Raw genomic sequence first — 12917 nt, 5'->3', positions numbered from 1 at the left:
TTAGCCATGTTGAGCGGGAGCCATGTTCATATCCATGAAGACTTATAAGAGATACAGGCTGAGATTTTAATTTGGACAGAAGGAAACAGGTCTGGAATAACAAGATAGATGTGTGAGTCATCAGCACAGAAATGAGAGTTGAATTTGTGCTCATGGATTAAATTACCCAGTGAGAGGATGTAGAAGAAGAAGAGAAGAGGACCAAGGACAAAGCCCCATAGAAGCCAGTGGAATCACAGAAGCCATGGGAGCACAAGATTTCAGGAAGAAGAGTATGATCAACTTTGTTGAAGGCAGCTGACAAGTCAAAGAGGAGTACTGGTTCTTTACTTTGGCTAGGAAGAAGTCTTTAGAGACTTTGGTGATAGCAGTTTCAGTGGAGTGCAATAGATGGCCTGGAGACAGTCTAAAATGAAACTGGAGGGGAGGAACTCCAGACAGCCATTGCAGACAGTGAATTCAGTGAGCTTAGAGATGAAAGTGAGAAAGGAGATGGGGCAGTAAGTGGAGAGGCAAGTAGGGTCAAGGGCAGTGATGTAATCAAGCTGGAATGCTGTTGCGGTACTATGTTGTAGTTGAGCCAAAATGTGCATAATAAGCAAGCTAAAATCACAGAGATGGAGTGGCGTGGGAGGAAGCTGAGGGGGTTCTTGGGGAGAGAGGAGATGGTGATGTGTCTATTTCTGGGATGGGGCAGGGAGTTGGGAGCTCCCAGTGATGCTGAGGGATGGGCGGTTACAAGGAGAGACTGGCCGAATTCACCCAGTCACAGCCCGGCTCAGCAAGCAAGAAGGACCAAGACATTCTACAGGCAGAGTCCTGTTCCTGGCTCTCAGCGTAAATGGAAAGTGATGAACCCAGTCTTGTTCTCACACATCAATCACCATGCACAAAGTGGCCCCAAAGTGGGGTAACAGTGTGGACACTGATCACGTGACTTAAGCATTCCCAAGGAGCCAATCACCATCTCCCAATATTAGATAAGGTTACATAGCCAACAATCACTCTTCAAATAGAACAGCCAATAAATCCCTAGAGCAAAATCCAATAGCCAATTAGTGTTAGCCATCCCCAACTGCAGCCAATCACGGTATTCACATCTGACAGCCAATTATTGCCCATACCCCAAACGTGAATCACATCCTGACTAGCCTGACCGAGCAGACCAATCACAGCAGCAGAGTACCATACTGGGATAAACGCCTCCCCCTAGATGGTCGGGGAGCCCTGTGATGGGCCTAGGCCAGCGGTTCTCAAACTATAGGGCGGGCCTCCCAAGGGAGGCGCAGGAATGTGTCAAGGGAGGAGCAAGCTGTGTGCCTTTTTAAAAAAAAAAAAAAAGAGCTCCATCATCCCTGGGAGTCTGGGGCTCATGCAGAAGGGCTGTGACACCTGGGAGACAGTGATAAAGGGGACAGCTGGAAACCCCGCTGCTTGGGCTCTCCCTCCCCGCCATCCCTCACTGGGAGGCAGCCCAGGCTTGGGCTCTCCTTCTCCCACACTCCCCCAGTCCCACACCAGGAGGCAACCTGGGCTCAGACTTTCCTTTCCCCACCCCATCTTCACCTGGAGGTGGTAGGGCTCCGGCTGTCTGCCCCAGCGTGGCAGCAGCAGCAGTGTAGAAGTAAGGGTGGCAATGGGGTGCTAAGTCTGCTGTGAAAAGTGATATGGACAAATATCACTTTTCATATTGCCTCCCTTATTTCTGTGTTGCTGCTGGCATGGCACTGCCTTCAGAGCCGGGCACCCAGCCAGCAGCCGCTGCTCTCCGCTCTGCCTTCAGAGTTGGATGGCAGTAAATGTATTTGTGGGGGGTGGGGGAGGGACATAAACAACTACAGACACAAAGAAGGGGGACAGATCAAATAAGTTTGAGAACCACCAGCCTAGGCAGATAGCAGCAACACCCCACCTCCTGGTGAGGCATGTTAAGCAGCAGGCAGGGAGCAGGCATTCCTGTACCTTCAGATTTAAGACTACACTTCTGGTCAAGGTTGGGTATTTTTAGGATGGGAGAAACTGAAGCATGCTTGTATTGTAAGGGGAAAGAGCCAAAGGGAAATGAGAGGTTAAAGAGAAGTCTAAGGGATGGGGATGAGAGTGAGCATGAGGGAGCTCAAGAGATGGATTGGAATGGGATCCCTGGGACAAATAGAGTTAGAGGAGGAGAGCAGATGAGAAACTTGTGTGTCTGTGATGGGAGAACGATGAGAGAGTTTGGAGGGGGGAAGAGAAGGGAAGGCATGATGGGATGGGGAAAGTCATATCCTATTTTGTCAATTTTCTCATGGAAGAAATCAAAAAGATCTTATGCAGAGAGCAAAGTGGAGGCAGGAGTAGGGGAGGGTTTGAGTTGTGAGTCAAAGGTGGCAAAATAGTGGCTGGAATTATGCATGTGGGTTTCAATTAAACTGGAGAGGTAGAACTGTTTAGTAAGGAAGATGGCAGAACTGGAGGAGAAGAGTATGAATTTGTAGTGGAGGAAGCCAGCCTGGTGACAGAATTTTTGTCAAAGACACTCCATAGCATGAGATGGAGGTGAGTAAGGGTTTGGTTTCTCCAGGCAGATCTTGCAATGGGAGATTGAGGCAAAAGAATCAAAAGAGTCAGTGGTGCTTTATCTACCATGGGAGTGCACCCACCTGAGATTAAATGTGACAAATTTAAGAGCACATGACATTAGAGGGAAGTTTAGAACAGGAAGTGAAGTAGAATCCCACGTCCAATAAAAAGGACTCCACTTTTTTTAGTCACTTAGATGAGGAAGGTACAGTTGGGGCTACATTTCCTCCATTTCTATAGCAAATTTCGGCAAAGGCTCTCAAAGCTCTTTTCTGATCTTCAGGCTCATATTACACAGAGAAAATACCATATTGTCTCTATATAAATCTCTGGTGCACCCACATCTTGAATACTGCGTGCAGATGTGGTCGCCCCATCTCAAAAAAGATATATTGGAATTGGAAAAGGTTCAGAAAAAGGCAACAAAAAAGTATTAGGGGTATGGAACGGCTGTCATATGAGGAAAGATTAATAAATCTGGGACTTTTCAGCTTGGAAAAGAGATGAATAAGGGGGGATATGATAGAAGTCTATAAAATCATGACTGGTGTGGAGAAAGTAAATAAGGAATTGTTATTTACTCCTTTTCATATCACAAGAACTAGGGGTCAACAAATGATATTAATAGGCAGCAGGTTTAAAACAAAAAAAGGAAGTATTTTTTCACAAAACACACAGTCAACCTGTAGACTCCTTGCCAGAGGATGTTGTGAAGGCCAAGACTATAACAGGATTCCAAAAAGGACTAGATAAGTTCATGGAGGATAGGTCCATCAATGGCTATTAGCCAGGATGGGCAGGGATGGTGTCTCTAGCCTCTGGTTGCCAGAAGCTGGGAATGGTCGATGGGATGGATCACTTGATGATTATCTGTTCTGTTCATTCCCTCTGGGGCACCCGGCATTGGCCACTGTCAGAAGACAGGATACTGGGCTAGATGGACCTTTGGTCTGACCCAGTATGGCCGTTCTTATGTATTGTGCTTTTCCTGCCTAGCTCTCTAAGCGCATCGCAAAGCAAGTACCTTTATCCCTGTTTGACAGATGGAGAAAACAAGGCACAGAGGGATGAAGTGACTGGTCTGTGGCCACAGAGGACCAGAGCCCAGGCGGCTGGGACCCCAGGGTGGTGCTCTGCCTGCCTATACCACGCCTTGCTGTGACACAGAGGGAAAGGATCACACGCAGCCGCCCCTGTGCCACTGGGAAAACCCCTGAGGCTCTCATAGGGGCCGGCTAAGGGCAATGCTGGAAACAAGCGGGGCAGGAAGACTAGAGGCGGGGCAGAGGAGCCGTAGTAGACAGGACGAGGAAAGGGGCGGGAGGGGCCCAGCTCGTGGGCGGGGCCAGAGGAGCGGCGGGTGGGCGGGGCCCCCGGAGCTGTCCAGGGACTCTGGTGCTGAGCCGGTTCCGGCGCTGCCCGCCGCTTGATTCTGCTGCGTCCGGCTCCTCCCCGCGCGGGCCCGGCCGGGCCATGCCGCCGCCTCCTGCCGCCGGGGAGCGCGCCCCAGCCCGCTAGGCCGCCGGCTGCCGCTCGGGCCCGGCCCCGCGCCTGCCCGCCGGACTGCAGCGGCGGGTGACTGCGGCAGGCGGGCCCGCTTCGCTTCGCCCCGCCATGGCCTGCTTGCTGCTGCGGCTGCCGCTGCTGCTGGCGGCGCTGTGCGGCCGGGCCCCGGGCGGGGAGGTGGCGGCGCCGCTGGCCGAGCTGCGCTCGCAGATCTCGGGCGTGGAGTCGCTGCTGGAGGAGTTCCGCCGCCAGCTGCAGCCGGACGAGGCAGGCGGGGGCCGCTGCCGGGGCGCCGCCTTCTCCGCCCGGCCCGACGCCATCATCCGCACCAAGGACTCGCTGGCGGCGGGCGCCACCTTCCTGCGGGCGCCGGCCGCCGTGGCGGGCTGGAAGCAGTGCCTGCAGGCCTGCTGCGCCGAGCCGCGCTGCTCGCTGGCCGTGGTGCAGCGGGCCGGGCCCCAGGGCGAGCCGGGGGCGCTGAGCTGCTACCTCTTCAACTGCACCTACCGCGGCCGCGCCGTCTGCCGCTTCGCGCCGCACCGCGGCTACAGCAGCTACAGCCTGGAGCCCGCCAACCGCACGCACCTGCCCGCCCTCGGCCCGCGCGGGAGCCCGCTCCCCGCCCTCAGCCCGGCAGCAGGTAAGGGAGGAGGCTGCGCTGGCGCCAGAGCCCCGGGGGTATCGCTGCTTTACATTGGGCCCGCCCCCCAGCAAGGGGGCCTGGTGTGTGGGACACTGCGCTGGGGCCCCTCAGCGAGCGGGAGGGCTTGGGGAATTGGCTGGACAAGCACCTGGCAGGGTTGGCTCGGTCCTGGGGACGAGATGGGCTCTTGAGCTCCCTGCATTTCCTCCATTACAGCAAAAAGAAAAGGAGGACTTGTGGCACCTTAGAGACTAACCAATTTATTAGAGCATAAGCTTTCGTGAGCTACAATTCTTGCCTGCTTAAGAATTTCAGTATCAGATCTTATAAGAGGAAAAAAAGAGAAAGAGGCTCCACAGACAGCCTAGAGATATATAAGCAGAATTGATGGTACTGTTAATCTTGAATCAACCAGATAAAGAGAAGCAGCTTCCAAAGCAACTCAGTGCAAGTAATCCAAAGAAATGAGATCTAGAAGAAAACATGTCTGAGGATCCAGCATTCAAGACTGTTCTCTTCAGGATTCCTGACATCTGAAGCAAAGCTCTTGGACTCACTGCTTCACCTCCTACAAATGTGACCTGTTATTAGAAAATAATATCTTAAAGGACAATCTATTAAGCTTAGTTATGGTTTCAGTACCTTTTCATGGAGTACAAATATTTCCTATACATCCTTTCAAGGAATTCAGTATGTCTACCCAAGTAAACACTTAGTGTATGTGCATTATTGAGTAGCATGACATTTCAGTAACATGAAAACACTTAGTAATAGGTGTGAATGAAGAACACTCAGAAACACTCATCTAAGGCTATGTCTACAGTATGGACTTTACAGTGGCACAGCTGTATCGCTGCAGCTGCGCCACTGTAAGGTCTCCTGTGTAGCCTCTCTATGCCGGTGGGAGAGAGCTCTCATGCTGGTATAATTAAGCCACCCCCGAAGAGTGGAGGTAGCTATGTCAGCGGGAGACTCTCTCCCACCAACATAGCTTTGTCCACACCGGCTCTTTTGTTGGTGAAACTTGTGTTGGTCGGGGTGTGGTTTTTTTCCACACCCCTGACCAACAAAAGTTTTGCCGACAAACATGCTAGTGTAGACAAAGCCTAATACTATTTGCCCAATAGGACAGCCACTTGGGTTGGAGACTTTGGACCTGATTTTCCCCTGTTGCACCAGTGTTATGCCACTACAACTTGATTGAAGCCAATGAATATTGAATAGTGAATATTAGTTCAAAACTATAATGTAGTTTCATCATGTAACTAATTTGTTTAAAATTGTTTTTCTATTAAAAATCTGTCTAAAATCTTTCTTAAAAGGTAACTTTCATGCTTAATGCAATTTTAATAGCAATATGAAAACTTAGGTAAGTTGACCTCCAATTTATGCTCTTCCCCAGTTATGTTTTTATATGTTCTTCACCTCAGGATGTCTAATTAAGAAGGGCATGATCTTTAACTCATTGAAGTAAAAATTTGTACCAGTAGTGTCAGGCCTGCCCTTGCTCTCATAGACATAATTTGCAAAACTTCTGTTGGAATCAGTGGGAACAAAATTAGGCCTATAATACCTGATCTAGACTACACTTCCTCACAACCTATTTTTTTGCTCATTACTTTAGAATTAGGATAGAAATTTGCCTTCTGGCCCAAACTTGTGAGGTGCTCAGTGTCTTGGTATTACCTATCCTCCATCTGATTCTATGTGGGTTGGCTGTGATATCACAAATGGGATTATAACTGCTTAATACAATTAGGTAGGAGCTGAAGCAGAGCTGTGAGGCAGAAAGGCCATTTATTTAGATTTCTGTCAGCCATGACAGGAAAGAAAAACTGAAGATTGTTAAATTGAGGTCTAATATGGTGCTGTCCTTTCATTTTTGAATTAAACTGAAAAGTTCATCTAAAAGTTAATATGAAAATGAAGACATGTCTCCTCACATGTCATGCTGTCACTTTACATGCTTTACAATAAGCTTTACATTTCAAGATTTTTCCTCATACTAGAATCACACTTTACCTATTCCTGTTCTTTGATGAATCCTGGGTTCAGAGCACATTGAATCTTCTTTTACCTATCTTTTCATTTTCTTGAGATATATTTAAAAGATGTCTTTTAAAAAACAGCATCTTTATAATCCTAAAATATGGGGTCTCTAATGTTTCACTGTTAAATTCTTTGAGTAATTTTCAGTAATCTCAACCTAAATTGTATTTGTAATTCTGAAAGCACCTATTGGCAGATTTAAACTTTTCAGTACAATTGCATCCCTTGTGTAATTTCACTGAAGTCACAGATGTTACAGTAGGTCCTCTGTTTTTGCCTGGTACAATATCCCAGGGTTCTTGTTACTGATAAAAAGTAGGGGAATTAATATTCAGGTAAACTGATGTCAGCAGGAATGTAAGAGCTTTTAATAAAGCGATCTTTTTACAACAAAGCCTCCATTCAGATGCCATACCAGTACCACCTAACATTTATTGGTGACACTCCAAGTCTGTGAAAGAAATAGGGGAAAGGAGATCTGATTAAATCTGCTGTTGTCTGCATAAAAAGGGGGGAAGGGTTCCAAAGCTATAGCTCCTTTTCCTGCAGACAGACAGCTATACAATCTGAGAATGTTAAGTTGTAAAATCAGCATATTAGTATCCATATTAAAGCTTAATAAAGCTAAAAAATAGAAGTTGAAATGCACACTATGAACTTGATCTCCCTTCCTTGTGCTTTGTCATCATTTACACCTGTGCTGTGTGAGTGTAAACTGGTACCAAATGAGAATCATGGCATTTTGTATTCACTTTCTATAGGTCTAAGTTATTAAGGTTGCCTGACCCTTCCCTGTTTTCAGTTGCTTATTAAATTGCCAAGCTTAAGGCCCTTGGGCTGAAGTTTTTCATGTTGCCTGTCTGACTCAGGCTGAGTTTATTTTGAAAGATTCAGCAAAAGTGGTTCAACTGTTGTTGAGAATGAGATTAAGGAAAAATATGGTTCAACTATTTTGTTAATGTTAAATTCCTACAACTGTTTCTTTTGCATTTGTTCTTTAGAGCATGGATTTGAAATTTGGCAGGAGGTTGCTCTGGTGTCAGGGATGTGCTTTTCCTTGGACTAATTTGGGTGGATTTTCAAAGTTATAAGCCTGTGAAAATTGTTTCCACATGCTCAGTACAGGTTGGTTAGAGGTTGGTAGCAAAATTCTCCAAATATTCTATGTCCACAGAGCATGTTCCATCCTGGGTGAACAGGACTTCTGCAACTGCTATGGGGCCGAGCACTGGAACTGAGGGCAGAGAGATTGTTTCTCCTCTTTTTTCAATGCTACCCCTCCGTGCTCCTCCCACGCATTGTGGAGAAGGAGGAAGCAGTATGATTCAAGTGTGGGTGAGGAGCAGGAGAGGAGGCAGGGACAGGCACAGTGGGAGACAGGGACAGAAACAGAAGGAGAATGGAACTTTGTCTCAGTCGAGCATAGACTGGACTGTGCTGAGGGAATGAATCAGGAAAGGAATGCAGAGTGAATGAAGCTGGTTTCTGTAAGACCTGCATCAGTTGTTGCGGAAGTTGGAAGATTTGTAGTGGAGCTGGTTGGGAGTTTCCCGTTGGAATGACTTCCCACAAAAAAAAAAAAAAAACAAACACACACACACACCTCAAATTTTCTTTTGGAAAATTGAGTTTTGCTGGAAAGTTTTGATTTTTCCATCAGAAAATCATTCCCACCTCCACAGCTCCCCTGCTTCTAAATAGCCCACCAGGTGGGCTGCTGGGAAGCCTGACTCTGCAACAGCCTGCCTGGTAGGCTGCCTCAGACCTGGGGATTCAGGCTCCTCAACTCCAAGGCAGCCCTCCAGGCAAAATGTTCCAGAGCTGTGGCTCCCAGGGCTTCTCAACTCCTTGGCAGACCACCAGGTGGACTGCTCTGAAGCCAGGGCTTCCAGGGTCTCGGCTTCCAGGGTCTCAGGAACCCAGACGACCCCCAAATTGCCTGGCTCCATAGTGGGTGGGCTGAGAGGGTTCCACACCGCTCAGGGAGCCTTGGAAACATTTTGAAAATGTCAAGACAAAGTGTCATTTCATCTCTCTTTTGGAACAGAATAAATATATTTGGGCTTTCCCACAGAATGGGAATTCCCCAGTTTCTGGCCAGCTAGAGTAGGCAGTGATTGAGGCAAGGAACTGCAAGAAGTGAAAGTACAGTCCCATGGTTGGGGCACTTGAATGTTGCCCTGGGGATTAGAATCAGGGCGTGCCTCTGCCACAGAATTCCTGTGTGTTTCTGGGCAAGTTGCCAAAACCAGTGTTTTCCAAGATGCCCGCTGTTTACCTGATTTTCTGGATGCCCGTCTTGAGAGACTGGTGGCCTGATTTGTAGAAGTGCTGTGTTCTCACAACTGAAGTCAGGGGGAACTGTGCTTTGAACACAGAGTGCTATAAAATTCTAAATATTTCTAGATATCTCAAGTTAGTCCTTCAAAATTAGTGTTATTTTTCTGGCCTTACTTCCTCTGTGCTTTAGTTCCCCCATCTGTAAATTAGTGATAATACCACTTCACTGTATTGTTTGAAAATAAGTGAATTAATGTTTGTAGAGTCCTCAGTTCCTAGAGTGATGAGTACCATAAAGAGGCCACAAGGAAATTAATAATCCTGTGTTCATTGTTGGATCTGGAAGATGTAAAGCCCTGGGACCACACATTGAATGTTGTGCTTGTATATTTTATATACGATTTATGTTGGCTTTGGTCCTCCTAAATTAAATAAAAAACACTTCCAGCCATCCTACTTGCTGTATAATTGTTGCAACTGAAGCATCCCTGTTTGTAGATGAGGTTTCATAGCATGAAGATATACCAGTTTTCTCCCTGGATGAAGCTGGCACATCATGCAGCAGTTTACCAGTATTGCCACTTAGACATAATTAAACCTTGCATTTAAAAGTTAAGGACATGCTTCTGTCTCTCAAGATTCAAAAGGGCATGGAATTAGTTTACATTGTAATACTGTTTTAAAAGCCTCTGTGTGTGTTTTAATTAATTAAATCTTAGCTTTTGGAGAACTTCCATGGATTTTTTTTCCCTTCAGCCTGTGTTGTGAATTTAGGTTGCTTATAGTCAAACTTCTGACAGAGCATGTTCAACTAACAGACACAAACACACTGAACTTATTTAATGCTGAACAGGCAAAAACATAGGAACTCAGATTTTGAGGGACAGGAAACTAACTGAGCGCTGAAAGCTGTTTTCTCTACCTTTCAAATCAGAGAAAGGCAGAATAATAAATCAGTGTCTTACGTAGAATGTTTATTCTTTAGTTAAATATGAACAATTCTGTTTCCTCTGATGAATAACTATTCTATTTTTTTTAAAGAAAACGACAAACCTCCACGCAGCAAGGCAGGACAAGATATTGTGCTGCAGTCACCAGTGGACTGGGTGATTTTGGATGGCCGAGAAAGCTTAGATGACCATGGAATCATACAATATGAGTGGACTTTGCTGCAAGGTGACTCATCAATTGATATAAAGGTACATATAGTATTGCATGCAAAAATCAGTTATTTGGCTGATAATTGTATTCAGTTCAGTTGTAAATGTAGATGTTTAATGTTAGTCTATTCACAGAGATGTGGTTCGTGATCAAGTTAGTATAAAAAGATTAGAGCCTCATTTTTCTGACTTGCCAGTAGTGATGAAATTGTATAATTAATGGTATGAGAAATTATGGTCAAATAAGTAGATTCAAAAATTCTCTTAATATATTTACTCTCTCTTCTCCAGACAGCTTCTTTTTCATGGCAGTTGTTCAGCTTCTAGGATCCAGGGTAGGGGTACCTCAGTAACTTAGTTATTAAAACAAGGTATTTTCACCAACAACTTGTTGGAAGAGCTTATAGAGAAGCTCGAAGGAAAAGTCACACTAAGGACTATCTCCAGTAGGCCACACCAATCCTAAGAGACTGTTTTAATTTATTACTAAGGTTTCCAGTACAATTTTGTTTAGTCTTGAAATTTAACACCAAGGTAGGGATACCACATCCTGGCCCAGCACCTGAATGCTGCCATGGCTGCACAAAGAGACCAGAAGAGACCCTTAGCTGGCTGGGGAGACTTCCTATGGGACAGACATTGCATAAGGTTGTGATAGTGGCTTACCCAGGACTCTTCACAAGTATGAGCATTGAGGGCATGTCTGGGACTCAGCCAAGGGGAAGAGGGGGATGTCAGGGATAGGAGGGAATGGGCCACAGCACATAATGCTACCAAGATTCTGGGTAATGCTGCTGCCCATATACAGGCCACAGTGGTCCCTGGAACAGCCCAGAATCAGGAGAGCACAAATGCCATTTAAAACCCCCTCAGCCAACCCTTTCCTGGGTTGCACCTGTGTGTGCTGCGCCTCCAAGAGGTGCCGCACAGAGTCAAATTCTCCTCATTTACACTTGAGCAAATCTGATCTAACTCTGTTGACTTCAGTGAAGTCACTCTGTATTTGAAATGGTGTGACAGAGAGCAGTATTTAGCCCAACAGCTGTCAGACAATGAGGCCGTGTCTACACTACAAAGTTTCATCAGCAAAAGCTGCCTGTTTGGCAACAAAACAGTGGAGGTGTACACACTACAAAGCTACTTTTGGCAGCAAAACTCTGCTGTTTTGCCAACAAAATAAAACCACCTCAGTGAGAGGCGTAAAGTCTTTTGCTGCACAGTTAAAGTGACAAAGCATCACTGTAAATACTGCTGTTTGTTTTGTTGACAGAATTGGCTTCCGCCAGTATCCCACAATGCCTGCCGTGACATTCTGCTTACTTTTTTGATCTCTACAGGCATGCACCCCTCCCCTTTCAAAGCTCTGGGCAGGGGTTCTGGAACACTTTTTATAGAGGGGGTGCTGAGAGCCATTGAACCAAATTGTAAACCCTGTATATAATGGAAACTACTTCAAGCCATTCCTCAGCATGGAGAGCTCACAGAGCTGCTCAGGATGCCTCTCCTGGCCGCTGAGGAGGCTGTGGGAGAACTTGGAAGGAATCACAGACAGAACCATAGGCAGGCAGAGCAGGCTGCGGAGAGACTGCTGTGCGGAACAGAGCCAGGCCTGACCTGTGTGAGGTGGGGGTTGTCCCCCTCCCCCAGGATAGATCAGTCAGCCTACTGTCTCCCCTGCTCGGACACACCACTCTTCTCTCCCTGCCCCCACATGCTTCAGTTGAAAAAGTAGCTGACAATCTACTAGTATGCCCCTGGAACAATGGGATTGAGAAACCTGCATCATGTGACACTGTACGTGCCCCATGAGGCATTGCAAACACTCCCCACAGCACCCTGCCCCAGTTGCACAGTGGGATAGCTGCCACACTGCACTGCTCTCTGTGTCGATGCAAGAGCTGTTAGTGTGGATGCATTCTGCCGACACAAGGAGCTAGTGTGGACATGCAACAGCGGTTTTAATTAAAGCGCTTTAATTAAAGTGGCATAACTTTTGCCAACAAAACTTTGTAGTGTAGACAAGGCCTCAGATTTTTAGTCCCTTGGGGGATAATTTAAGGTTTTACTGTATTTGCATATGGATTCTTATTAAAGGTCCCCATATCACAGCTAAAAAAAGTGCTTTATAAACTGATAAGAAAGCATGTGGATTTCTCTGATGGTTAGTCATTGAATTTATGTATTGGAATATATCTATTGCCACACTACTTGCAGAACATACAGAATGGCATTTTCAAAAACGCTCAGCGTTAGTTAAACCAGTCCTGAAAATCTCACCTGCTATCACCAGACCCACATCACAAAAACTGCAAACATAACTGAGCCAATTTCCAATCATCCCAGTGCTAAATGACTAGAGGTGATTTCAAAACTTGAGTCTGTCACATGTCAATGTATCATTGCTAGTCTGTTTATCTTAATTTAATGTTTTGTTGATGTGGAATTTAGAAGGTCTGGAAGGCATTAATTAGGTATGCATTCTCCATAGGGGAGTTGAATGAAATTCAAAGAACACCTTTTACCTATTTTGTGGATAAACTGAATCGCTCATTATTCAGGCCCCTTTCAGGATCACTACATTTAAATAATTTTTATAGAATAGTATTGAAAAGAATTAGTTGTTATACAAAAACCAAAAATGTGTTTTTAAAAAGTTCCTTTTAATTAATATGCACTATGGGAGTATGCTTCCAGAACACCAAAAAAATCTAAATCTA

At 46.0% G+C, this 12917-nt stretch overlaps 1 protein-coding gene across 2 annotated transcripts in view; it reads left to right on the top strand.

Moving 5' to 3' along the window:
* Positions 1-3921: 3921 nt before the first annotated feature.
* The window catches only part of LRP11 (LDL receptor related protein 11), a 35436-nt gene continuing 26440 nt past the window's right edge, over positions 3922-12917 (top strand). Inside the window, exons 1-2 of one of the 2 annotated variants that reach the window (XM_073337630.2) lie at positions 3922-4708; positions 10082-10239. In XM_073337630.2, coding sequence (XP_073193731.1) covers positions 4177-4708; positions 10082-10239 — 690 coding nt within the window. In that variant the 5' untranslated portion in view covers positions 3922-4176. The remainder of the gene's footprint in view (positions 4709-10081; positions 10240-12917) is intronic. The other variant, XM_073337629.2, reaches the window with a different exon arrangement.

The sequence above is a fragment of the Lepidochelys kempii genome, chromosome 3 (genome assembly GCF_965140285.1).
Source record: "Lepidochelys kempii isolate rLepKem1 chromosome 3, rLepKem1.hap1, whole genome shotgun sequence".
NCBI classification, from domain to species: Eukaryota; Metazoa; Chordata; order Testudines; family Cheloniidae; genus Lepidochelys; species Lepidochelys kempii.
This window is presented reverse-complemented; position numbering and strand designations above follow the sequence as displayed.